Source organism: Egretta garzetta, unplaced genomic scaffold (assembly GCF_000687185.1).
Source record: "Egretta garzetta isolate BGI_Z169 unplaced genomic scaffold, ASM68718v1 scaffold40, whole genome shotgun sequence".
NCBI lineage: Eukaryota > Metazoa > Chordata > Aves > Pelecaniformes > Ardeidae > Egretta > Egretta garzetta.
This window is the reverse complement of record NW_009258484.1, coordinates 3717512-3744588: the sequence shown is the minus strand read 5'-3', so window position 1 is coordinate 3744588 and position 27077 is coordinate 3717512. Positions and strand designations below refer to the sequence as shown.

The window sequence follows — 27077 nt, the reverse complement described above, 5'->3', positions numbered from 1 at the left end:
CATGAATGTGAGAATACAAAAGTAATTTCTTTTCTAATTCACTGAAAATGTATTCTACTGGTCAGCTCAAAGAAGAAAATACTGACATGGTCTAAATTGCATCAGGAAAGACAGACACAAACCAATCAAATATAAATGTTATGGGCTCCACCTCAGCTAGACAAAGCCTGGTTTTCAGTTATCTATTAGCAGAGAAAGATAAGCTACCATCTCTGCAGGTGTCAAGAGATAGATGACAAAAGACAAAGTCTTGGCTTTCTTCTTAAAGACAAAAAGCTTAAAAAAATTATGCAACATGGCAAACTAGATTAAAATGAACCTAAAGAGAACACTACTACAGAACAGAAGACAAAATTCCTCACAGGAGATCATTTAACATCGTATGTTAAAAAATAGAAATAAAACTGTCGTGGTTTAACCCCAGCCAGCAACACAGCCGCTCGCTCACTCCCCCAGCAGCAGGATGGGAGAATCTGAAGAGTAAAAGTGAGAAAACTCGTGGGTTGAGATGAAAACAGTTGAATAAGTAAAGCAAAAGCCGCACATGCAAGCAAAGCAAAGCAAGGAATTCATTCCTTGCTTCCCATGGGCAGGCAGGTGTTTAGCCAGTTCCAGGAGAGCAGGGCTCCATCATGTGTAACGGTGACTTGGGAAGACAAACACCATCACTCCAAATATCCCTCTCCCTTCCTTCCTCTTCCCCAAGCTTTATATGCTGAGCATGACATCATATGGTGTGGGACATCCCTTGGGTCAGTTGGGGTCAGCTGTCCTGGCTGTGCCCCCTCCCAGCTTCTTGTGCACCCCCAGCCCGCTCGCTGGTGGGGTGGGGTGAGGAGCAGAAAAGGCCTTGACTCTGTACAAGCACTGCTCAGCAGTAACAAAAACATCCCTGTGTTATCAGCGCTGTTTCCAGCACAAATCCAAACCATAGCCCCATACTAGCTACTACAGAGAAAATTAACCCTACCCCAGCCAAAACCAGCACATAGGTCTTCTAGGGCTTGGTTTTGAAAAATTATGAACTAACAATTTACTAAAAATCTAAAACAACAGGAAACCTTCATTCTAGGTACATTATCATCATCATTGACAGGTGTACTGCATAAAAATTATGCCAGATAGTAAAAATTTTTAGCTTCCCAGTCTAACTGAACTGTGAGTTCTTATATTTCTTGTACATACTTTTTGACAAAAAGTAATTCTCCTAATTTGTGAGGAGCAGGAGAAATTCAATACCTACATGTATTTCACATCATCTTTTTATTATTTTTACATATAAATATTGTAGTGTAAAAGCAACTTCTGAGATGTATTTATGACCATGACTGCCATATCCTCATAAAACATTAATATACCACGAAACAAAAATGTGTTACACAGACAGTAATTCCACTGTGTTTTGACCTACCATGTCGTTGTACTTACCTTGCAACACAGGTTTACAGATTAAGCAGTTTACAAGAAATGTCTGATACAGTGCCAGGTTGCAAAGCACTCCTTTCTTGTTATGTGTCCTTTGCAAGCTGCAAGCCTATTATGGACCAACATGCTTTGCATACCAAAAATACTAACCATCCACCCATAATTTATTAAAAAGATAACACAAAAAAATGCTACACCATTTAAAAATAGTATGAATTCACATCTATTTAAATACAAAGTTCAGTTAAAGAGAACTTAAATATCAATTAAATAATGCTAAAAAAAATAAATTTCCTTTAAAAACTGAAGTCAGAAGGTACCAAAAGATATCATAACATCAATTTTCAATAATCAGCTATTTTTTGTCATACCTTAGCACATCGTGTGAATATTAGATAAAGCCTCAATAAATTTTATCAATATATTATGGCTTAAAGTAATATAGAGTAAATAAAATGAGTCTTTCTAAAACCTGTTTATATTCCTTCCACTTGACAGAGGCCTTAAATGTTTAATGTTTAAATATAAAAACTTTGGGATAATTAAACTATTACTGACCATTTACAATGATTTCCGTGATTCATTTGAGACCTGGAAAAAGATAACCATGAAAACTAAAATATAGTAGCATAATCGGTATGAATAAGACTCAGCGAGGGAAGACAATTAATATAGTTGGAGAGCTTATTTTTTATATGTAGACATACACATAATTCAATATATTAACAATCCATGCACTACTGAAACATTTTAAATTATTTTTCAAATAATTAAAACAGTTACTAAAATGTGAAACTGCACACTTCAACTTTTACAGTTAATAGAATCTCTTATGAAAATGTTATTGCAGATATACATTAAATTGTACAAATCTGGATTTGCACAATAGGTGTAGAAAGCCACAGAAAGATACTTCATTATATACCTGGATTTTCAACTTTCATGGTATTCAGACTTTAAAGATGAAGTAATTTTTAGGGCCTATTCAAAAATTGGCTGTAAGTAAAAAAAATTACACTGGCTTTGGAATTTTCAAAATTCTGATGGCTATTAGACCAAATTAGTAATAGAAAACCATGAAAATTCTTTTAGCTTCGTACTCACGTTCTTGACAAGACTCCCTATTCAGGATTTACTCATTTGGTGTATAAGGAAACCAAATGTAGTTCGACCTGAAGATAGGTTATTTCAGCTGGCAGGTTAGTAATATTGCTCATCTGTATAACATCCTATAAGCTTGAAAATAATAAAAACTATTGCATTGAACTACTAAAACAACACCAAATACAAATATATTTTATTAATACAGCAAGCTGTTAGAAAGCAAGCAAAGTGAAAACTTACAAATTCATCATTTTTTAAGAGAAAAAGGGCAGTAAATTAGTCAATCTCCATGCTGGTTCATTCTTTGTTATGTGCAAAACAGATTACATTGGCTGTGCCAAAATTAGGACTGCAACATGGTTTTATAATTAATTATATCCACTATTTATACTGAATTGATGCATCCCAACTGTGGACTGGCACTTGACAGCCTAATACTTTAATACTTCATTTTTATTGTAAATTGACTTAGAAAGATGTAACTGTGAAATTTTTGGGTTTTAGTGATAAAATTTAGGGTTTTTTTAGTCAGCACAAAAAAGTTGGTGGTGTGCAGCCACCATCACCACTGAGAACAAACAAATAAAAAAACAATTCAGGTTGCACGGTTTAAGGCTAGTGAACACTGTGTTGGCAGAACGTTGCTTCAGCTGCCAGATGAACTTCTGAAACAAAAAAAACCCCAAACACCACAACTGAAACTAGAAAATACATGCCAAAATTTTGCCAATTGGCAATACATGCCAAATAGAACAAAAGGACAATCCAATACATAAATGTTTTCAAAAAAATCTCCTATAAGTTAAGTAGACTAAATGACAACCATTAGAATTGGTTATTATATAACCTGTTCTTCTGGGGCTCTTACTCTCTTTTAAAAGACAGCTAATATGAACTCTTCTTAAAAAAAACTGCTCAACAGTTACTTGATATATGACAACATCATTGTCTTAGGTTTATGAGGAAGACTCTGCTATATGTCATACTATATTAAATATTTTACTAAAATCAATGTTATTACAACTGTAATAAATATAATTAAAAAAACCATTTAATATACAATTTTATTTACATGCAAGTCCGTTAACGGAAAAACCTCCAGAAGAAAATGGTCTTGAAATAGGCCTATTTAAAACACAGAAGATCCACTATTTCATTGGAGGTGATGATGTGTTTTAGAAGGGCAAGTAACAGATTTTTATTAACTGCCTGCAACTGTTTTATCGGCTACTGGAAATACTGAAAGAATTCCATGAGTCTGTATTGCCTCCCCACCTATGTCTTCGCTGCAGAGGTGGCCTTTGAGTGTTTTTGTGGGGAGGTACCACTGAATTCATGACAATAGGTATGGATATTTGATATTCATATCGTTCCAACATCTGAGCAATCTTCTCACGAGTGACCCCATGTTTATTCCTCCTATAAAAATAAAAATTTAAATAAATTGTCTGGTATGTTTATGTTTACAGTCTTTAAGAAAAAGAAAAAAACCTCTAATTTCACAATTTTTCTTCTTGCTTTTCATATTTTAAATTTCACTTTTATTACATTGTATCCTCATTCTGTCAGTATTCAGCTTGTGTTAAGGTTTATTTTAACAATTCACCACTGCACATATTAAATAACAGAAAACAATACAGTCATTCTTCATACACAAATGTGATATTATTCACCAGCACTATGTACCTAAATAACCCTAGTAGGACTTTGCTTTCTATTTATTCATCAGATTTTACATGGTATACTAGCTAATGAGTAGAGGGATGAATAATATTATAGACTTATGAAAGCAATGTTCAGACTAGCATAAAAAATGAAACTACATGGTTTAAAGACTTAATGACAGAGTATTTTCTCATAAATAAATCTCTATATAAAATAAGGAGCAATTTTAGTTTTGAACCAGAACAACATGTTCATGATACCTTTATCTACTAGCTCTTACTGATGATACTTGCTGGAAATTTGGAAATGTACCAAAACACATATAATAGAAGAGGCCAAAAGTGTTGTCCTATTCTTGCAGTGTTTAGTGAACAGGTACTTTCAGTGAGAACTTGGCCTATGAAGAACCTGAGACATTAGACATTACATTAGAAGGTATCTATCTCCTTAGTATCTATGGAATAGGATCTTAAAATCCATGTTAGCAGAAAATTTCGGTCTCTGCCAAAAAGAAAACCACGAGGCTCATGCACAAGCTGAATGTCAGAGAATTGCCAGCACTGTAACAGAACTGAATCTAAAAGAGCAGATATGAAACATAAACAAAATGTTTTGATAGTGTAGACAAGCATTTATCACAATCCAATATTTTCTTATCACCATGAAAACTTGTCCAAGCTGAATTATCTCCAAGTCATACCAACAGGGAATACATGCCTGCATCTTTGTGCTTTCTGCCAGGGACAGAAGAGGCATAGGCCTCCTTACCAGCCTGCTCAGTTCTATAGAGGAGAAATCAATACTGGGAACAAACAGGCTATACTGGAAGGAGGATACTCTTAATGAGGATTCAAAGCATACTGCAGGTAGCACATTAGTTTCACTTTCAGAATGGAAGAAGAATTGGTGACCTCAGAAGTATTCAGAATTATGCTGGCTCCTTAAGGTGTATTTTATCAGCTTGCTTTCTGGGAAGAAAAGGCTTAAGTAGAGTATTTCTCTCATAGACACTCTCCCCTGAGACAACATCACAAGTGGCTCATTGTTTAAATGCTACTCATTTCTACATTGTGCTAAAGAAGTCCAGAAGCAGTAGCATGTTGAACTTAATCAATTAACAAGTCTTAAAAGTTTTGATTTTTTAAAAAAGTTGCTGGTTCCCAACTGACCAGCTACTCAGAAAGAGTATGAACATGACAGAGGGTAATTTTTTCATTCAATACTGATTAAACCCTTGAAAAAGAAAATAATAAAAAAAAAATCTTTCCCTTCTACCAGTGATTGTGCCACTCATTTGTTCTCTCACCTGCACTTTTCAAGATTTCCTAAAAACGGTATCAAAGTACAAAATCCTTTATATAAAAGTCTAAATGCTATACAAGAAATCTTGAGCACTACAGCAAGATATATGCCTGTGGAGCCAAGATGCTTTCACAAGTGTTACGTGCATAAAACTAAAGTAAAAGCAAAATCACTCATGACTCTAAAGGTAACTTATACCTCACTTATACCAGGCACACTGGAAGAAAAAGACACTGACACCTATTCGACACTAAAACATCTGTCATGTTCTTGATGTCAAGAATTCACCCTGCGTTGACCTAGAGCCTTTTCACAGATTTCTCGAACACACTAAGTGGTAGCAGAGACAATCCTATAAGATGGCATCTAGAAATGCACCTGACTTCCAGAATACCGACATATTATATCACTTGATAAAAGTTATTAACAATCTAGACAGTACCATTAAAAACAAATAAATGAAGAGTATGTACCCAAAATATAAGAAAAGTCTTTTGCTAATTAAAGTAGGAGGTAGTGTATTTTTTTTATTCTAACTACCATAAACAGAGGGAATTAGAATGTATGACTCCAGACAACTAATAAAATTACCCAAATTTATTATTAGCATAGTATTTGCCCCGGTACTGCACAAAATATTGAGCTCAAAATTTATATGGGGAATCCCAAAACTACAATAACATCTCTTATCTATTTCCCAAACACACAAATATGGGGGAGGGGAGGAAGAAGTTAAAAATTGAGCCAATGAATTGAAAACCAAAATGAAACCTCACACCACCACATTTCCTAAACTCTCAGAAAATAAACTTTCCAGACAATGGGCCTCTATTCAAATATTTAAAGCAACTGGAGCTGCTAAAACATTTCTAGGAAGCTCCTAAGAAGTGGCAGCAGCACTTTACAGTTCAAGGGTTTTCCTTTGGTTTTGGGAAAGAGACAAACTTTACTCCTACAATTTATGAATGGACAATAAAATTCAACAGTAACAACGCTTCACATTTGTTTATCCTGTAACCTGTTAAGATCATGTGAAAACATGAATTTTCTGGGAAAACGAGCCTCATGTAATGGAAATCTCACACTGAACATCCTAGAAATGTCTACTAAGACAGCTTCCTAACTTGGCTGTGCTGCACTACAAAGTAGAAAAACTTACTAGAATTCATCCTACAGAGAGAGGACTCCGTCTCTAAAAATAAGTTAGTGGTAGCTTAGGACCAAAAGATGAAAACTTTAAAAGATTTATAAACACAATAAAGTCCAAGTCAGTAATGTAACTATTATACACACATACTTTGTGCATTGTAGGGGCTACTTTACGAAGCTGAAACAATTATAAGCCAAGTCAGTCGGAAGCATATAAAAATGACAATCAGTGAGAGCATTCTTTGTGATCAACCATGAAAATACTACACTACATTTCAAACAATGAAATATCCCTAAGTTGGTTTGATAACTCATAGATTCCTAAAGCAAATACAGCTGAGACAAGAGAGACATGAACCAGGAATAATAAGCAGCTTCCCAGGCACTCACAACCCACAAGTCCAATGACCTGTCCAACAATACTCAAAGTCAAATCCTCTGAAGTAGGGACAATTTCACAAAATCTTGCAATAGAATAATCTAAAATATGAGCTTTCTTTTTAACCTTTACTGATTAGTAATGGGCTGCTGTTCTTTGACACTGAAACATCTATAAAAGTAGACAAAACAAAGCACTTATATTGATGCACTCCTTGCAGAACGTGTAATTTCTTTTTGTCTTCTACGTATTTCTTGCCATCAGCATTTTGTAGCAACAAATTTCTCAGAATAATTATTCATTATAATAGCAGTGATTCTTACAGGGGTCAATTATTTTTCTACTCATGTCCAAAAAAATTTTAATATCGACATTTTGGGCCAACAAGACATTTATTTGTCTGTTTCTTTATCCATAAGACTTCCATTTAAAGGTATATCTCAAAATGCCTACTTAAGTAAAATACATTTTATCCTAGTAGTTTTTAAAAAAATAAGATACTAAATAAAATATAATGTCCTACATATGTATTTATGTGTGCATAGTTATCTATTTCTCTCTATACATCTATCGCTACATAAGTACAATGATTTCTGTAATATAAACCTTACTTTTCTAATTCTTCAGGATCAAACTTCCACCAAGTATCTGGCTCATGGAACTCCACTCTGTATCCCTTTTCTAGAGCCTGCAGCAAGCAAAGAAAAAATGTGTGATATGTGTACCATTATTACATAAAATGTAACAGAAAGTTTATAGACCAGTATAACAAACAGATGTAGTTAACTCTGCAGTGGTAGCATGCTGAATTTCACTTACCCCCAACCTATCTTAGCTTTCATTCCAGGCTAAGCAGGTTAGATTAAGTGAATCCTTAAATTGGTCTGAACTATTGCCATACCACTTACAGACCGTATCAATAAGCAGTTTCTCTTCCTGAGTAAGGAAAATGTTTCTGGACAAAACAAATCAACTTATCACATGTAAAGGTAAGGTTGAAAAGTTGTAACGGATGATATAATCACATAACAAAACCTACCACTTCCACATATGGCTTCATTTCCCAGGCTTGAGTATTAGTGTTGTCTATTATAATTGGAGATTTTCCCTGCTCCATTGCTTGCTTTGCTGCAATGAAAAATAGTGCAAGTTAATAAACAACTATGTAACTCAAATAAAACAGTAAATGTAAAAAAGCTGTTCCATATGTTTTTTGCATTAATCTAGACTGACAGAGACACACTTTTCTAAGAAAACGAACAAAAGAACTGAAAGGTAGATACGGGAATGGAAAGAAGTAGAAGCAAGAAGGTACGAAAAATTAAGTGAATGGCACAAAAAAAGAGGTGTTGGTGAATTGATGCAAGGGGGTAAATGGAAAGTGTAGAAGGCAAAGCGACACAACAGAACTGCTCAAAGTCTGTGCCCTGTTGAGTATAGGCATCCTGGCATAAAACTATACCCTGGTTCTAGCTTTACCAGCCCTGCTGGATAACATATGGTGCATTCATAAACTGAGACCTGTGGTTAGGTTCTTCTCCAACAAAATGGTAAGAAATAGGTGATCTTCACAGAAAGACATCACATATCTGAAATATTTCTGAGATCCATTAAAAAAAATTTCAGCCATGCTGTCTCCACTTGAATAATGTTTGAACTCACCGGCCAATTTCTACCAAATCCAAAAGAGGGCGGAAGCTTCAGGAATAATAAGCTGCTTCTGAGTTCTACAAAACAATAACTGCTACGAAGGCGCATCCAAATTAGCATCTTTATTGATGGAAAGACAGACAGAACACAGCCATGCAATTTGTCTGGCAGGACACTTACGTGGTAGCACGCTTTTAACTTTGGACCTGCAAGAGTTTACTGCTTCTTACCCAGCAGAAGCATCCTAGAGATTACTGTACAGAACTGAGATTGGTTGGAAGAGTTTAGGAGACAAAACATGCAATTCTTGTTGGTTACCTGAAATTCATCAGCTCCACAGCACAGAGAACATTTTAATGTTAGCCTGATGCCTAAAAGGGTATCTCGTCATAAGCCCAAGACTTCTTTAGTCTTGATAAATCAATTAAGCATCCATCTTATGCCTAAACCTAACTTTGATCTTGAGATCAGGCATTCTTCTAAATCCCTTACACAGTTAGTCCAGAAAGCATTCTCAGAGGACTCCTAAATACATTACTAGGATTTGTGCCTGAAAAAAACAGCATTGCACAACCACTTTTTTTGAGCACATTTAGAGTGCATGATTCTGACATAATGCTACCCAGGGACACTTACCCAAGGAAGTGAAAAACTCAAGTTCTGTACCCTTATCAGCTTGATATCCACCCCCATTTTATACAAACTGGGACAGCAGTTAAGCTATTCTTACCAGAAGGTCAGCTACTCTCATCAGAAGTTCAGAAGGAACTCCTGCCAAGGAGAGTACCTAGAGAGGTTACTTGAGTATCCCACTTTTGAGGCAAATGGACTACCTTAATTTTCATTGGTTTAACTTCCTTCACCTTTTTACCTTGAGAGCAAGACCTCTGCCATTCTTTGCAGAAAGGGACACAACTTTTACATCTTTAGAAAATAACTACTCTGTGTATGAATCAGTAAATGAGGTTCTTCTTGCAACCTGAAACTAAGCCAGATGGAGAAGCAGATTTCGAACTTACAACTGAGTATCAGATTCACAAAGATTCCTCAACTCCTACAACTACTCTAAAGCATGCTACAATTGAAAGTAATGCTTTTATAAAATCTATTCCTTAGCGTCCTTGTGCCTCAGTTAATCAGCAAAAACGTAACAGTAATTCCTTATCTATTTTACAGAAGCATTGTGAAAATGAATGGAGTCTCCTTCTCTGGAGATATTCAAAGCCCGCCTGGATGAAGTCCTGTGTAGCATGCTCTAGGTGAGCCTGCTTTAGCAGGGGGGTTGGACTAGATGATCTCCTGAGGTCCCTTCCAACCCTTATGATTCTGTGATTCTGTGAATCACATTAAAAAAAAAAAAAAATCAATTGCTCTGATGCTACACATTCAAGCCAAGAAAAAAAAACCAACTTACTTAGTTCTAAGCACCACTAGCAATGTGAGCCACAACCACATCAAGAATTTAACATTTCAAAATTCTTGCAGGAAAAGAGCAAGGATTTGGTCCTTCTTTTAAAAGGTGCAGAAGCAAAAAAAAAAACCCCAGCAAAAAACCCAAAAGCATTATGGTTGCAAAGCAAAACTCTGAACCTTAGGAAATACCTTAATTAAGGCTGTGTGTGTAGTAATTATAGGGCATATGTATTACCATACTGCCCTTAAAATATATGCTGTTTGTGCACCACTTCCTCCTATATACTCCCACCTCTCAGCACGTGGTGGACTTGTTCTGTAGTTGAATCGGGGGTATGTATCAGATCACCAGCATGACTCAAGCATTTCTCTTTTTTTTTTTTATTGAAGTAATTGTGAGATAAATAACAAGTAAGTCAGGATGACTGCAAATGGAGAATGATCATCTTTTGGTAAACATTCTTGAATATTATCCCACCTCTTTTCAAGTGGCCACTACTTTGCATGATCTTCATTTGCTGGCTGCCCAATTTCAAAAGTTATAGGTATCATTTACAGAAGTGATATGAACTCATCTGAACATGAAGACAGTGAAAATTTATTCTGATTATATGAAGTTTAATTGCTACCACATACCCTGAAGAAAATATCTAGATTGCTAAGTTTGGCATCCAGAACAGGAAGATGTTTTTAGCAATTGTGCCTTAGCTTGCCAATGAGAATTCAGAATATAATACCATTAGTGCTCACAGGAAATTTAAGTTGATGAACTAGATAAAAGAACTGAAATATCTGAAGCTCAAAATACTAAAATAACACTCATACAAAAAAGTTTCCAGGAGAATTAATAATGTTCCATTAAACAAAGTTAAAATAGTATGCATTAAATGAAAAGTGAGATCCACAATGAGTGCGAGGATTAAAAAAATACATCTGTTGAATACCTGCCCATTTAGTGAACACTGTTCAATCTGTACACTGAAAGAAGCAAGAATCTGAAGGAAGAAAAATCCAAACTTATTGGAGAGAACTAGGGATTTATCTTGACAGAAATCAATCCATACAATGAGAAGAAATTAAATGAACAGGCTGGGAAGTAACTCTGTAGATGGAAGGGAGGAAAAAGCAAAGATAAAATATGTTCCAACCGAGCACTAGGAATTGATGGAAAAAGCTATCAAAAAAAAGAAAAATATAGTGCCCTGGCTTCATTAACCTGGCACAAATCATCGTTCTGAAATCCAAATCTAGAAAAGAAAAGTGGTAGGCTGACAGAAACAAGAGAAAAATCCTGAAATATGCATTTCAGAAAACATTTATAAAGGTAGCAAAAGAATAGCCAATTTTGTAATGAAGATAACGGGACCATCATTAATTTACAAAAGCTTGTGAAGAAAGATTATATTATAGCTACGACCCACTTACATATTCTACCATTTTAACTATGTATCTAAGCGCTAAGTGAGCTGATGTAATACCTTAGATAAAGTTTTGTTTAGAAGTAAAAAAGTTTCTAATTAATTACATTATTACTGTCAAAGTCAAACCAAACAAAACCAGAGTTTAAAAAGCAGATAAACCCCACGTTGACCTGTCAATCCAACAACATTAAAAACACATCAAACGCAGTCAAAAGTTCCAGTAGAAGTGGCAGGATGAACTAAAATAGGAGACCCCTAGCAAAGCCATAGAAGTGAACTTAAAGGGCCTAAAACCCTATAAGAGTGACACCTGTTTCACAATTAAAGTCACAGTGGAAAATTAATTCTAGTATTTCCTAATATTTGTGCACTTGACCTTAAAACCTTCATGTTAAATGTGTATGTGTTTTAGTATCAAAGGTATGTAATTCACTGTCTTATAAACATTTGAGAGTTTGACATTCTGTTCATCTAAAATAAATTTTTTTTTTTTCCCTAATGGGTTTCACTTGTAAGTATTTTTTTCTCATACTTACTATACTATAGATTCACTCCCTCCCCCTCAAAAAAGGGGGGGGGAGAATTTTAACAGAATAATTTTCTCTATTTGTGAAAAAAGTAAATGTTTGTCTTCTCCATAACTCTGACATGAGGATTATAAAGCTCTAGCTAAATATGTTGTCATATGAGTATTAGCAAATATATATAACTTATGCAGCTGATATAATCTATATGAAACTTTAACCCAGACCTACTCATAAGACAAGAATCCAACTATCAGGATTACCATTCCCCTGAAGTTCTCATTTCATGTACTTCAAGGATCCCCACACAAATGAAACCAAGACCTTTGAAGTACTTCAAGTCAGAGAGCTCTATCTAGTCAAAGCAGGAGGTAAGAATTGAGTATAACTTCAACCCAAAGCTATTCTGGCAAATGTTTTGCAGTGGGGATGTTCTATAAAACACAGCATAGCTGTTCTTGTTCTTGCTATCAAAATCACTGAATAACTAAATTAAATACTGTTCTGGTTATCAAAAACAGTGTAACTAAGATACAGAACTAGAGAGATCTTAAGGTCTAGTCAGAAACAGCCAGAAGCCATTATCAAGTGAGAATTCTTTGGTGGTCTTATAATTGTGAAGTGTTAAGCCCTCTCATCCATGAACTACTACCTTATCAACTCTTCTGCTCCTTAGGCTCCTACCGGGAACTTCAAAGTATTTATTATTGCTGCACTCCAGACTCAAAAGTGATCTTTATAACTGATATTCTTATGACTGCTCTGAAAAATTCCTCACTGTCCATACAGAAATGTTCCCCGATGTATTATAAATTTTGGATTAGGGTGAGCAGGGGAGGAAAGGGGAGAGTATTTTTTTTTTCCTTGACCCTCTGTATCTTTTGATACAAAGAAGCAGTCCTCCAGACAGGAAGGAAGCTTCTGCTTGAGACACTGCTGCACAGAGAGGAATCTGCATGCACAGGCAATGGAGTTGTTCAGTTTGTCCACTCCTTGGAGCAGACCAAACAGATAATGAGATCCCTAGAAAACTGCTACAGAAAGCAAGAATGTCTGCTACCTTTCTTACTCCAGGTATCTACTTTCTTACCAATTAAACCCAACCTTTGGACACTGCTAGGTATTAAGAAAGATGACTTAAAGCTGTTCATCTACAGAAGTGAACTAAAATCTTCCTCAGAAAAACTCTTCCATAAACTTTGTGTGGACCTCAGATCAGGAAAAAATAGGATACTCTGCTGTTGTTAGCATTAAAAAGGTTCTATTCTGCCATCAAGATACTAGTATCAAATGTAACCAATCAGCAGGTCAGAGCACAAAGAAGAGATATTTTCTAACTCTGAACCTTCTGTAAGTTCAAAATTTAATGTATATATACATTAATAATATATACATAAATTAAAACATATAGTTTAAAGATATACTTCTATATACCCTATATAAAAATATATATACCACTTTTCATATAGACTATTAACATACATGCATGTTATGCTATACTTCTATTTTCTAAATACAAGCATAATTTAATAGGATTCCTCTTAGGCATTCAAACCTCTCTTCTGGTTCCAATCATGGGCATCACCAAGCTGAGCAGCATTATACGTATATCCGTCTTGTTGACGAAAATAATCATCGGTGCTGAACACAATGCCATCACGACTCTGACCGAGCAGAATACTGTTAAACAACAGAAAACGCAAGAATAGTTTAACTTCTATTTTTCAGATAGAAAAAAAAAAAAAAGGACACGGGAAAAAATATAGCTAAAATAAATTTAACTGTGCTCTACTTCTGAACTTCTTACAAACTTCAAACACATTCATAAAAATACACTCATAGGTATTACCAATAATTCTAAACCAAATTAAAGCAATATATTTCCCCCCTTTCTATTGTTTCTGCATTTGTTGTTTCTTCTCCACCACCCCCAAGAGATATTTTGTACCCATCTAAATTATGGTTATCTTGCAGTAAGTTCTAAGTACTTCATTGTAATTTAATATATTTACTAACATTTTCTGTATCAATTCCTGTTAGGAATTATCTTTAGAAACTGATCTGATCATGAGGAATCTGGATGCAGCTGAGAAATGAACTGGCCTTTTTCAGCACCTTAAAGTCTCAACATGCCCTCTTCTGACCTTTGCCCATGCTGCTTGCACATACAACATGGGTCAAACAGGAACAGCAAAAGAAAAGTACTAATGTTTATAGCAATTTCCCTGTTTTCAGGAAAACTAAGAGACCATAACAAACTTTCAAGATTGTCCTACTAATGAAAGTCAGGATTACAGAAGAGTATCCATATTCCTTCAAGATCCTATACTCTCCTATTCCAGTTCTATGTCTTCTCCCCCAATGCTGGCAGCACAGTCTTACTTGCCTCTATTTTCTCATCAACTGTGGCACTCACTGGATCTATAAGCCATTGGAAATCACGCTCAGAAGAAAGCAATCCTTTTCTCTCTCTTTTTTTTCTGGGTGACTTTTCAGAAGCTTTAGGAGTTGAGCCTATTTAAGAAAAGGCCCCACAGGGTGATACATTAAAAGTGGCTACCAGTGGAGACCTCCCCTGGTTGAGCAGCAGTAAGCTGCTACATGGGTTACCACATCTTGTAGAACTGTAGTTTCAGCCTAATAGATGACAAAAAATTTAAGATAGGGTTTTTTTTCATACCTCAGTTTCTATAAGGGAATGATATTGTTTCTCCTCATCATTCATGCTTTAGTTCTAACAGGGTGATAGGAAAGCCAAGCGTTCTGCTATCCCAGCATGTATTACTTCAAATCACGAGAAAAGCAATCACTTCTCAAATCACTTAAGCCACTTGATTGGAGTGTTTTAGCTTGGTTTCCTAAGGCAATGCCATTCTGTGGTGACTTCTGGACAAACAGACCAATTTCAAGAAAATCTCACAGAATACTCTTGCAAAAATATTATGAATTTTTATGGGGGAAACCAAACAGACAAGCCAAAGCAAAACAAGTTTGTAAAAGATGGATAAAATGCAGAGATTCAAATTAGAATCCATAAAGATAAGAAAAAAACCATTGCAACACAAATTTCACATTTACTCAGCCTTTTAGGCCTGCCATTTCCAAGCAATATAAATATTTTACTGGCTAGAACTTTACTTCATTTGTAGATCATAATAAGTTGCATTACATTCTGCTTCTTGCACACCTAACATTAAAAGCTTACAGGAGAAATTTGTGAATACTTCAGCAAACGATAAAAAAATGCTGTGGGGAAGCCAAAAAGGGTAAAAAGGGGAACTCAGAGAGACACAGTTGCAATGTTCACTGTTAACTCGCTTATTTTTACTCTATGTTGTAGTATTTTATATTACCAATAATATGTTTATTAATTACAGAAGTTATTGTAATAGGTGATGTAGGAATACTACAAAAATCCATTAAGCTTTTCTGGAATTCTGTAATTGCATAGTCATGAAATGCCACAGTCAAACCTTCTAGAAGCATCATAGAGCTGACTTTTGGATTTAACTAAAATTCATTCTATATGTTGCCCAGGCACACCAGCAAATATCTGTGAGTCAGAGAAACTGACTATAGCAAAGTTACAGGGCATAATTAACTGCTGGTTGATCAATAACATCGGACTCTCTGTGAAATCAAATCTACATTAATCCACCCCAATAAGCAATCCCTGTTCTGCCAAATGTGAACTTTATTTTCAGAAAGTCCTTGGAAATTGGGGTTAAAGGAATATCTTGTAAAACTGAGACAAAAGTACAATTCTGTTTAAAGTCTGATCTACAGAGTGAGATTACAAAACCTCCTTAATTATTTTTGTTTTCTATAGTATATTTAAATATGAAAACAGAAAACAGCCAGTTAGTGCCACAGAGCATTTACAACACATTGCAACACTCAGATATCACTGTCCTACAGAAATTTAGGGAACTGTTCCGGCTCAGAAACAGGCAATGTACCCAAAGGCTAGAAAAACCAAGCTGCACTAGCAGTATGTGGGATGCACTACTGCTGAGGTGGCAGGAACGGAAAAGAACTGGCCAAATCCCAAATAATGTAGGGGAACATATCTATGTTAGTTCTAATTTGCCAAGCTTTCCTATATATGTTTGCAGGAAGAGCTACTTAAGTTTAATTCCTACACAAGGAATTTGCTATGTTTTGCCACCTATCACCAATAACAGACCTGAATGGGATACTATACTACATATTAACTTAAATTCCCACACGTTTATTGTCCCACAACTATGTTGTTGGTTATTTTTGCTTTTAAAATACAGAGAACTGTAACAAAAAAAATAAGATTACTGAAGACCAGAAGAAACTACTGATGATGCAACAGTAAAGTAACATGATCAAAGCTGCAGACAAGCTGTTTCTTTCCCTTCTCGCTCTTTCTGCCTTTTCCAGAGTATTAAGGTTACCTCAGGACAAATAGCAATGCTATTTCAGAAAGCAAAGCATGATACACCAAAAGTACAGCCATTTCTTTTTGAACATTGTTCAACCATTATTTTTGTTAGAGCTTATGTCTTTTAACAGGATGTGTATTACACTAATTTAGGAGAACACAGAAGGATTCAAAACCTATTTTTGCTCTAAGTAGATAAAATGGCACCAATAAATCATATACCACACACACACATTTTTTCATATCTATTCCTTTCTTCTATAAAATATTTAACAGGATTTTATATTCACTAAGTTACTTGGCCATGATTTCAACAAGGCCTAATTTTCCCATTTACAGTATGTTACATTTGCCAATAATGTTAGAAAAACTGGATCCACCTTCCACCCTCACTTTTTGTGTGCTGAATGCATACACACACACCTTAGAGTAAGGACCACCTGTCTTAATAGAAGAGATAACAAATAATGACTGGGATTCTTCTACTAGCTGAGGAGGCAGACACACCCCTACAGCTCCTAGGAGCCTGACCACCAGGTTTCTATATATACAAACTGATGAATCAACACTAATGGGGCATTTATTTTTATTTCTAGGAACCGACTCTGTTTGCTCAGTGTTCTGGAGAATAATTCAATTACTCAAATTCTTCTTTTACATCTTCCAAATATCATTAGTTGTAGCAATAAAGAAACACAATGACATGGGTTTGGGAATCCAGCGAACCCATCAACAAAATTTATTCTTGAAGTATTTTGTTATTATTCCTTGAGGTTCAGAAGACACAATTTGTTTATGAACCCATGTAACAGATTTAACACAGTAAACTATGTTTGGAAGAATAATCCTAAAAATACAGAATTTGGGAAGGCAAAGTGACTACTAAAGAGGCCAGAGTAACAGAACCTTTACCCTATACACAACACACAAGCTATCACAAAGTAATGAGTTTACGAACTGAAACTTCAATTACTACAGCAATGATCATAGCCTGTTTCTAAATTGTGAAACTAAACCACAAAGCATTAACATTTTAAAAGCTTGACAACTACCTCTTTTGGAATTCATAGTATTTAAACTTGTAAAATTTATAACACAAACATTCTTGTCAACATCATATGGAATAATTCACATATTTCTAACTTATTCAGAAATAAAGTTTATCCTAGGCTTATGAACTAGGAAACAGAATCAACAAAAAGCACACCTATGCAAAGAAAGCATCATTACTACATAAACCACAGAAAGACGTGTCATGGTTTAACCCCAGCTGGCAACTAAGCACCACACAGCTCATTCCCTCCCCCAGTGGGATGGACAAGAGAACTGGAAGAGTAAAAGTGAGAACACTTACGGGTTGAGGTAAGAACAGTTTAATAATTGAAATAAAATGTAATAATGATAATAATAATTTTAAAAACTGTAATGAAAAGGAAAGTAAAAAAAAAGAGAAATAAAACTCAGGAAAAACACGTGATGCAACCACTCACCACCCACGAACTGACACCCAGCCCATCCCTGAGCAGTGATCGCTGCCCCCTGGCCAACTTCCCCCAGTTTCTATACTTAGCATGACATCATATAGTCTGGAATAGCCTTTTGGCCAGTTGGGGTCAGCTGTCCTGGCTGTGCCCCTTCCAAGCTTCTCATGCACCTGCCAAAGCACAGGAAGCTGAAAAGTCCTTGACTTAGTATAAACTCTGCTTAGCAAAAACTAACCCATCAGCGTGTTATCACATTATTCTCATGCTAAGTCCAAAACACAGCACTATCCGAGCCGAAATCAGGACAAGACGATATTCCACTTTTGAGAGGCGGAGAAAGAAAAAAAATAAATGTATTTCTAATGAGACAGTCAAATTACAAATCAGTCAGCATCAATACGTGCATATGCCTGAAATGAGCAGCAGTATCATCCAACTGCTGTAATCCGGCTTTTTCACCCTAAACTTTCTCTGCAATTGAACACCCAGCTCTGAACATAGTAGGATAGTGAAATTAAAGCAGGTATAAAAATCAAAGCAGCTCACCTACTTTTTCCAGACCTGCTATCTGATCTAACAGAAGAAACTAGCTCGACGTACAAAACTCTTCTTTGAAACCAAAATGCTCATTTTAACTAGTCAGCAAACCAGCACACATTTTTTCCAGTGCACTTGCACACACATATCCTGCCTTAATTTTTCTTCAAAATTAAAATGGTCCCCCAGCTTGCATCCTGGTTAGCCTACCTTGATAGATGATTATATAATAAAGAAGATCTCTTAGAATCTAGTAAGTCACCTATTTAAAATAGCTAACGTATCATAGATGAGGAAAAAAAAAATCTCTAAGAACTAAGTATTTTAAAATCTGTAGTATTACTAAGCTACATAACTGCTACTTTAAAAGCATTGCTTGTAACACTGTTTAAAGAAACACATGATTAGAAACAATAGCAGACAACTGTTTCTACATTCAGCTAGAAATACTAACTCTAACTACTTCCATTCAGAAGATCCAGCTCTGAGGAAGAATGGCCCCAAATACAGATGACTGTCTTTCTATACTCCTGACAATGGATTTAATTCAAAATGTGCTTCTTAAATGACACCAATATTTGTTCTTTCAACCTCATTAAGCTCCTTTTTATTCAAATGCATGTTCAGATATTTATGGTGGAATGGAAAATTGCAATGGCTGCCAAGTCCAGTAGCAAAATATCCTAAAAATCCAAGTCCATTTCCTTTTAACTTTTTCCAGCACTGTAAGATCACATTATCATCTACTTCTAATTGTAGCAGACTTGCGTTACTTGGGCTAAAGATATCATTGCTGGGTATCTGTCTGGCCAAACTGTTTTAGAAAATTTCTAGCTAAATGCTCAATCACTTCCAAAACCAAGGAAGACATACAGGATTTTAATCATGTTTTGTGATTCCAAGCTTTTCTCTGAGAAGCTTTGGATTGAGGAATTGAAATCTGGCAAAGTATACAAGTTTGGTTTTCCTGCAAAATTTTTTTGTAAACCTGACCAAGCTGTAGAACTTTAAAATGTCAAATGCATAGAAAATAATAGTGAAAAGTACTCAGTTTTGTACAAAGTGGAGCTGAAAATGCAAAGATTCTCACTGCAGTAAGCCCGCTCCCAAACAGAACATGCCTGTAGTGGCAAGAAGCTGATTCAGTAGCAATACTGCATTGTAAAAACATATTTCTCCCAACGCAATCTTAATAATGGCAAGAGAAGAAACAAAGTTGGCCTAGAATAGGAAGGATGTGGGAAGCATAGTGGTACAAACACTGGAACAAGCAACTTGTTATTGGCAGCAGAGCTAGGAAATAAGGAGAAGGAAAAGAGTGAAGTGCAAGGAAGAAATTGGTACAATGAAGCTGGGAATGAGATAATACCACTGGCTGAAACAGGGACAAGATGAATCTGGGAAGAAAGCGGGGGAAGAAGGAGCTGAGAAATCAGCTCATAATTTAGGAGCAGACGTGGAGGTAGTAAGCACAGACCAAAAGCCATGGTTGGATAGCAACAGGAAAACAAAACTAGAAATAGATGGATAAAGAGATAGGAACTTGAATGAGCTTCAGGAGGCTGGGATTGTGTAGGTCAGGCGAATGCAAGAAATAAATAGAGGAGATGAGGGGAGGTCCCCAATGACCAGGAAGCCTCTAATGGTATGCTCATATTTAAGGCAAGCAAAGACAAGGACCCAAGGAACTAAAGGCTGCTCAACCTCGCCTAACCTCAGTTCCTGGAAAGACAATGGAGTGCGTTCCTCTTGGAATCTATTTCCAAACGTAAAGGAAATGAAGGTAGTCAGGAAGTGTCAATGTGGGTTTTGCAACAGGCAAATCATTCACAGAATAGAATCATAGAATCAGAATCGTTTGGGTTGGAAAAGACCTTTAAGATCATCAAGTCCAACTGTTAACCTAACCCTGCCATCCCACCACTAAACTACGTCCCATTCTTCACTGACCAGAATGCACTCTGATGAAACAACTGCCTTTGTGGATGAGGACAGAGTGATGAATGTAGCATACTTTGAAACCATCAAGGCTTCTGACATCATCTCCCAGTCAGTCAGTAACAAACAGAGTACAGAATGATAGTAGGACCAATTTTTTCACTATGTTCATCGTTAACCTGGATGAGCTAGAGAACTTGCAGATGATACCAAAGTAGCAGTGATGCCTGACAAACTGAACAGTAGCGCTTCTATCCAGAAGGACGCTGGGTAACTTGAGCATTGAGCTAAGTAAAACATCATGAAGCTCAACAATGAAAAATGTTCTGCAACTGGTGAAAAAGAAACCTAAACCTCAGCACAGGATGGAAAGCAACTGGTTGAGCAGCTCTGCTGGAAAGGATCTGAGGATTACAGTGGACATCAAACTGGAGAGGAGTGAATGATGTGCTCTCATCAAAAGAATAGCAAACCACATGCTGGGCTTTATTAAAGAAAATGTGGCCAGTAGATCAATGGAAGCTATCATCCAAACTCTACCCGGCTCTTGGGCAGTCAGTTCTGAAATACTGTGTCCAGTTTGGGGCTTCTCAGTTCAAATGATGTGCTGAAAACCATGAAAGGGTTGAACAGACAGCTACCAAGATGGCCATCCTATGGCGTCTCCTAAGAGGAGAGGTTAATAGCAGCTGGGCTTGTTTAGTCTGGCAATGAAGACAGTAAAAAGCCATCTGGTATCTGTCTATCCCCTTACCTGAAGGAAACTGCAAAGATGATGAGCCAGATTCTATCACGTAACACAGGAGAACACAGGCAAACTATGGCTTGGGAACTTCAGTTTGGAGATTAGGAGAACTTCTTTACTAGGAGGGTATTACTGCACCAGAAGAGTTTGGAGAGTGGAGAAGTTTTCAAGTTCAGGTTAGACAAAGACACAGCTGATCTGACCGAATGATGGTTACAGACCTGCTCCAAGCAGAACGATGGACTAGTTGACCTCCAGAAGCCTCTTCCAAAAAGCACGCCTGTGATTCCAAGCAGTAGGGGTGGAACAGTCAAAACAAAACACAAACTTCAGTGGAAGATTCAAGGACAGATATGGGTCAAGTCTGGGAGCAGGAGGACAAGTGCCTGTACTTACAAACCCTCACTTTGCACAAAACACAGATAGAAATCCGAGATTACTGGGTCTCACTACGGCTCTGCTGTCATTTCATACTTGGGATAACTACATCTAGTGCTGATCCACACAGATGATGCCAATTTTCTGCTTTTCCTTCATAATCATTTTGCTAGCACAAGTGGTAGAGGTTTTTCTGCAGGTGCTAAAGATGCCAAGCCTGCAAAGATACCTGTGGGTACTAATATGACATCAAAAGATTGTATTTGCTGTCCTAATCTACACTGCAGAAGTCTATGATGTTACACACACACACACAGTCAACCTATATTAAGAATAAGACTTAATAAATAATACATATATTTTCCTCATAAGCAGACATTAATTCTGGATTCCACCACCACCAGGTACCTGAGACCCTGAGACATGATTTCATGGGAATTAACAACTGCAACCAAGCTTTGAACATACGAAACTGCATATAATTCTGCATATAATTGAATACACTGAAAGAAGTCCCACATCGTTCAAATTCTGCACCCAAATTTGATGACTATTCTTGACCTTGATCTCATAGTGCCCACTTTCCCATCTCTTAAATGAGTAATTCATCTCACTAGCAAGACATGAAAAAAGCAAGAATATGTGTTCATAAAAACCTGAAGAAATTTAGAATCTTTCAGATAATATGAATAACATATTTTAAGAAAGATTCAAAGGCAATTCAGCACACAAAACATGGAAAACAAAATATTCTATTTTATTAGACATCTTCACATTAACTATTATCCAATTCCTGCACCAAATGAGGCAGGATTGTTTCCACAGGGTTTAGTTTTGTTGGGTTTTTTTTTAATTTTCTGTGTTGCTTTCATATATTAAAGAAATTATTGTAATAATACTCACATAGGCTCATGAAGCTTCAGAAATGCAGGTTTGCAAAACAGAGCACTCGGTAACTAGAAAACGTTACTGTTAAAATTACACAAATATGTAAGCTAGAAATTTCTAGTAGGTACTCTTCTGTGATACAGAGATCATAGTCTCCTAAATATCAGGGAAAAAACCTCAAACAGCAGGGTTACTCCTTTATACATAAAACAAGAAAGAACATGATCACTGTATCTATTTAATAGAGTCCTAGCATACAACAGAAGATAACCACAGAAGACATCCCATTTGTGATGCAGTTTCTGGATGAAGCTCAGTCAGTAAGTACTGATACAGTAACGTCTCTTTATTTTTTTTATATGCATGAGAAACCTAATTTCACTTAACACTGACAGTGTCTGTGCTCTATGTCAACTTACGCGCTTTTTAAACTAGGCCAAAAAACCCAAAAAAAAGTGGAAATCTGGGTTGGGGTGGTAACCTGCCAGACTTCAACAAGTACATTTTTAATGGACAAAAGTACTTTTCTTGTGTGTTGGCCACAAATAAACAGAGCCGCTGACAGACCATAATATGAAAAAAAGGGAATGAGATTATGTAAGTATTTTCAGAGTAGCAAAATTCTTCTAATGGTCTTTGAAGATTTTTGCATGGGCATGAAGAAGTATTTCTGGTTCAGTCAAATTAATGCTGCTAGATTTGACAGAAAAATTTTTTAAATGAAGGAATTTAAGAATAAAAAAAGAGGCAGACCATCACAAACTATTACATCTGAAAATTTCAAAATAAGACTATGCAATTTAATGGATATGGAACATTTTAAATTTAAAATAAACCAGCTCCTGTTCATCAAAACTCTAAAGGAGACAAAAAAACCCCCAATTTTTGTCAATATTTGCTGTCATATGTCCTCACTAAGTAAAAATTACTGCATTTTAGTAGCCTAATTTACAAATAGCAAAGTTTGCCAAGTGCTTACAGATATTTTTTTTTTAGAATTCTTAAAAATTTTGATTTGAATAAGCTTCCCAAGCTTTAAGTCTTTACTTACCGAGAAAGTGTTGATTTCCCTGAACCAGGTAGGCCTCTTAAGATTAGGAGCAATTTCTGTGAACAACTGAATCTTTCTTCAGGTAACTGCAAGGAAGAAAAGCTGTGCATTCCTTCTGTACTGTCAGCTTTTGGATCCTTCCAACACTCTTCTCTGGTTTCACAGAAACCATTATTTTGGAGTCTGTTCCGGTCATTATTTCCATTTCTGAAGACCTGAGTAGTATGGCTATCAACATGATCGGTATAGTTGGTACTTTGATCAAGCAATGGGCCATGATTGTTGATATCAGTATTTCCATGATAACCATGATAATTTTTGTAAGAAAGTTCACCATTCTGAGCAGGGAGAGCATTTGGTTTTTGTGGTGGGGAATTAAGCATCTGAAAATGCGAATGAATGTTGAATCTAGGAGGAAGAGGTCCCTGAGGTACTATGAAAGACCCTGTTGACTGCCAAGCAGGTCTGAATTCAGGCACTGAGTAATTCCAATATTTAGAATCTACTTGTCCATTAAAGGTATTTTCAGTTTTCCAGCCACTTGTTTCTGTGACAAACTGTGGCTCATTGCTTGTTTTCTGACTGTTCTGTTCCCCAAAGAAGCACTGTCCATTTGCATAAAATGGTTGTGTGCTGCCCAACGATACATGTTGACAATCCTCTTGTGAGGTCTGATTACAGTTATATGGAGAGTATTGTTCCTGAGAAGTTTCTTTTTCCTGAAAATTAGTATCTAAATTTTCATTTTCCAGCTGGTGAATTTCTTTATAGAACTGGTCCAGTTCATCATCTATTTCTGGTACAGCAGCAGAAATAGTCTGCATCTTCTTTGCCTCCTTTCTTTTAGCTCTGTTTTCATGCAACTCGTTCTGATCTCTCTCACTGCTTCTACATTCATTGCAACTGCCAGATTTGTCCTGTTTGTTACTTTTGGCAGGCTTGTAAATCGGTCCAATAAATTCTTTGCTTGTAAAAAAATCTTCATCTGATGCATTTCTATTTACCGACAATGATGTACTACTATTTCTAATATCATCTTCACCAGCACTATTTGTAATAAAAGCGCCTCTCTTTTCTTCAATTTTAGTGTCATTTATTGATGCAAATGGAGGATTTACATTCTGCATGGTTTCTGAATCAACTGGCTGACTAAGCACTGGATTATATTCAGGGAGCACTTCATGCAGTGTTCCGAAGACACCAGTAGATACTTTTTCTTGCTTCTGCAATTCATGTTGCCCTTGGTTATCTGATGCATATGCTGGTATCAAATCATCTGATGTTCTCTCAGCATCCACCTCCTCTTGAATACATTGGTTATCACCATCAGAGAGCTTCTCATATGCCCCTTCTGTTGACTTCATTTTTTTAGAACATGGTTCAATCGTGATTTCATCCTGACACTCCAAGAGCCTTACTCTACTTTCAGCATGAAGCATCTTAGAAAAAAATTAATACATTGTCAGCATGCACATTTTTGAAGTAAAGTATAAAAAACCACAAGTTATTCAGGCCTATGATAGGCATCCTCAGACCCTCCATGGTCACAAATGGAATGTACTTGACCAGAAGAAAAGCAGACATCGCCTACTGGAAGTCTTGTTTAAACAAAATTGCCACATTATTGCACACCTTTAGCAAAGAAACACATTAGTGCTGTACCAGTCTAGCACATCATATTTTATTACATATCTTAAATAATTGACAAATCATGCTTTCTAAATGTGAACATTTGAAAAATTAATTACATCAACAACCTCTGTTCTCTACTATGTTAATCTACCAAGTGTTATAAATCTCTTTTACAGCATAAACGTGTGCCAGTTTCCAAAGCACAAACTGATACCTGACATCACTACTAATATGACCAACAAAAATGCAAATGCTTCAATCACAAGGGTTATTTTCTGTGACATGAACTGAACTCAACTAATTAACACCCATCAAACAGATGCTGGATGGCATTTATAATTTGGTACCAGTCAAATAAGACTTAAAATTAAATCTGCAATCTGTTATGCTTCTGGTTTTGGAACAACTAGAGATGTTTGTTAGGGGACAAAGACCACTTGGTTGCATGTTTTCTAGAAACAAACACAAAAAAGCTATCCCTGCCCCAAACAGATTGCAATCTAAGAATGAGCCAATAAGTTCCAGAAAGATTCAGAGATGAGTGCAATTAAATACAAAGCAAGATGGCATTGACCATCATGACATGCAGTCATGCCATTATCCACCTAACTATTAGTTAGAATTACTTGGTCCTTCCTTTGTATTCCAGAGGTCTAGGTAGAATGCAATAAAAACCAAGTTTTTTTTATTATAAATCAAGTGCCAAGTCATTTATTCAGCAAATCCCCCCCCCAAAACCCAGATGCAGTGTCAAACAAGAAAGATTTTTTCCTAGGGTTTATTCTACTGCTTTCTGTGTACATTTCAACTTTCTAGGAGTAAATATTAATAAAATGTCACATGCTCTTCATTCTGGACAAGAAATTAAGTTTTTTTCTTTATCAGAAAAGGCTCTGTAGGTAGTCTTATGAGAAGATTTGTAAGTAACATTTATCATCTCGTATTCACTTGCAAAACTGACATGAAAAGGTGTTACTCCAGGCAGTCTCTCATCTACTATCCAAAGGAAGAGAATTCTGCCATCCTCAGTCTCCAAATGTCTAACACCAAGAAGATTTTACTTTGACTTTACTACTTGGAAGACAACATTAATGTCAGAAGGGGGAGAAACATGGCCATGTAACTATCCCTCCTTCTCAAGAGATACATGTTTTATGCATACCTCCAGCTTCTCAGTTCCTCTTTTTTATAAATTAGAAAGCGAGAATGACATCATATGAATCAGGGATTCTACCCGCCATCTACACAAAAATGTTACTCTACCTTCACTCAAAACCAGGGTTGGAATAAAAAAGTTGCTTTATTAGCTTCTATGTCCTCACCTGTCTTCTGGGATGGTGTTTAAGCAAAGCACATATTCTGATGTGATATGAAAACAGAGCACGCGAACACTTGCTGTACAACTATACCTCTAATGATGGAGGATGCTGCTCTGTGACTGTCCCACACAAGAATATCCTTTCTTGCTAACCTTTAACAGGCTTTCTCTGACTATCCTTTCCGACAGTGAAGTTGCATGCACAGACATCTTCACCTACATTCTCAGGGAAGACAGAGCAAGCATGTACTGAGAAAGTGCAATCTAGGTGACAGTCCCGTCTCTTGAATGGGCCAGGCACAGGTCTGTCGTATTTCTGTAAAGAACCTGTTGTAAGCGTTGAACCCAAACTGGCATATGTGATTCACTTGGCTGGCACTTACAACACTAAGTTACCACTTTAACTAACCTGCCAAACACCCAAAAGCCTCAACCAAGTAACTCATGGCCTTAAGCTCCACGTGTACAATAGATTTCCAAATGGAAAAAGAAGGCATATGTGGCAGAACTTAAAGATGGGGGAAACTGGTTGATTTTGCCAGCGTGACCACCTCCTTCTGGGTACAGAGGTGCAAAGCAGGTAGCCCAGCGTCCCTCACACAGAGGCAGGCCGGGGAAGCAGGCCGCTCCGGCACCGGGATGGCGGCGGCAAGGCCGCGGCTG

General features: G+C 36.5%; 1 protein-coding gene across 1 annotated transcript in view; it reads right to left on the bottom strand.

Moving 5' to 3' along the window:
* The window catches only part of N4BP2L2 (NEDD4 binding protein 2 like 2), a 46704-nt gene extending 21800 nt beyond the window's left edge, over positions 1-24904 (bottom strand). The window contains exons 1-5 of the mRNA XM_009644884.2: positions 23465-24904; positions 13588-13712; positions 8064-8152; positions 7636-7712; positions 3805-3948 (exon numbers count right to left, since the gene is read on the bottom strand). Of these exons, the coding sequence (XP_009643179.2) occupies positions 3805-3948; positions 7636-7712; positions 8064-8152; positions 13588-13712; positions 23465-24903 (1874 nt within the window). The 5' untranslated portion in view covers position 24904. The remainder of the gene's footprint in view (positions 1-3804; positions 3949-7635; positions 7713-8063; positions 8153-13587; positions 13713-23464) is intronic.
* Between the last annotated feature and the right edge of the window lie 2173 nt (positions 24905-27077).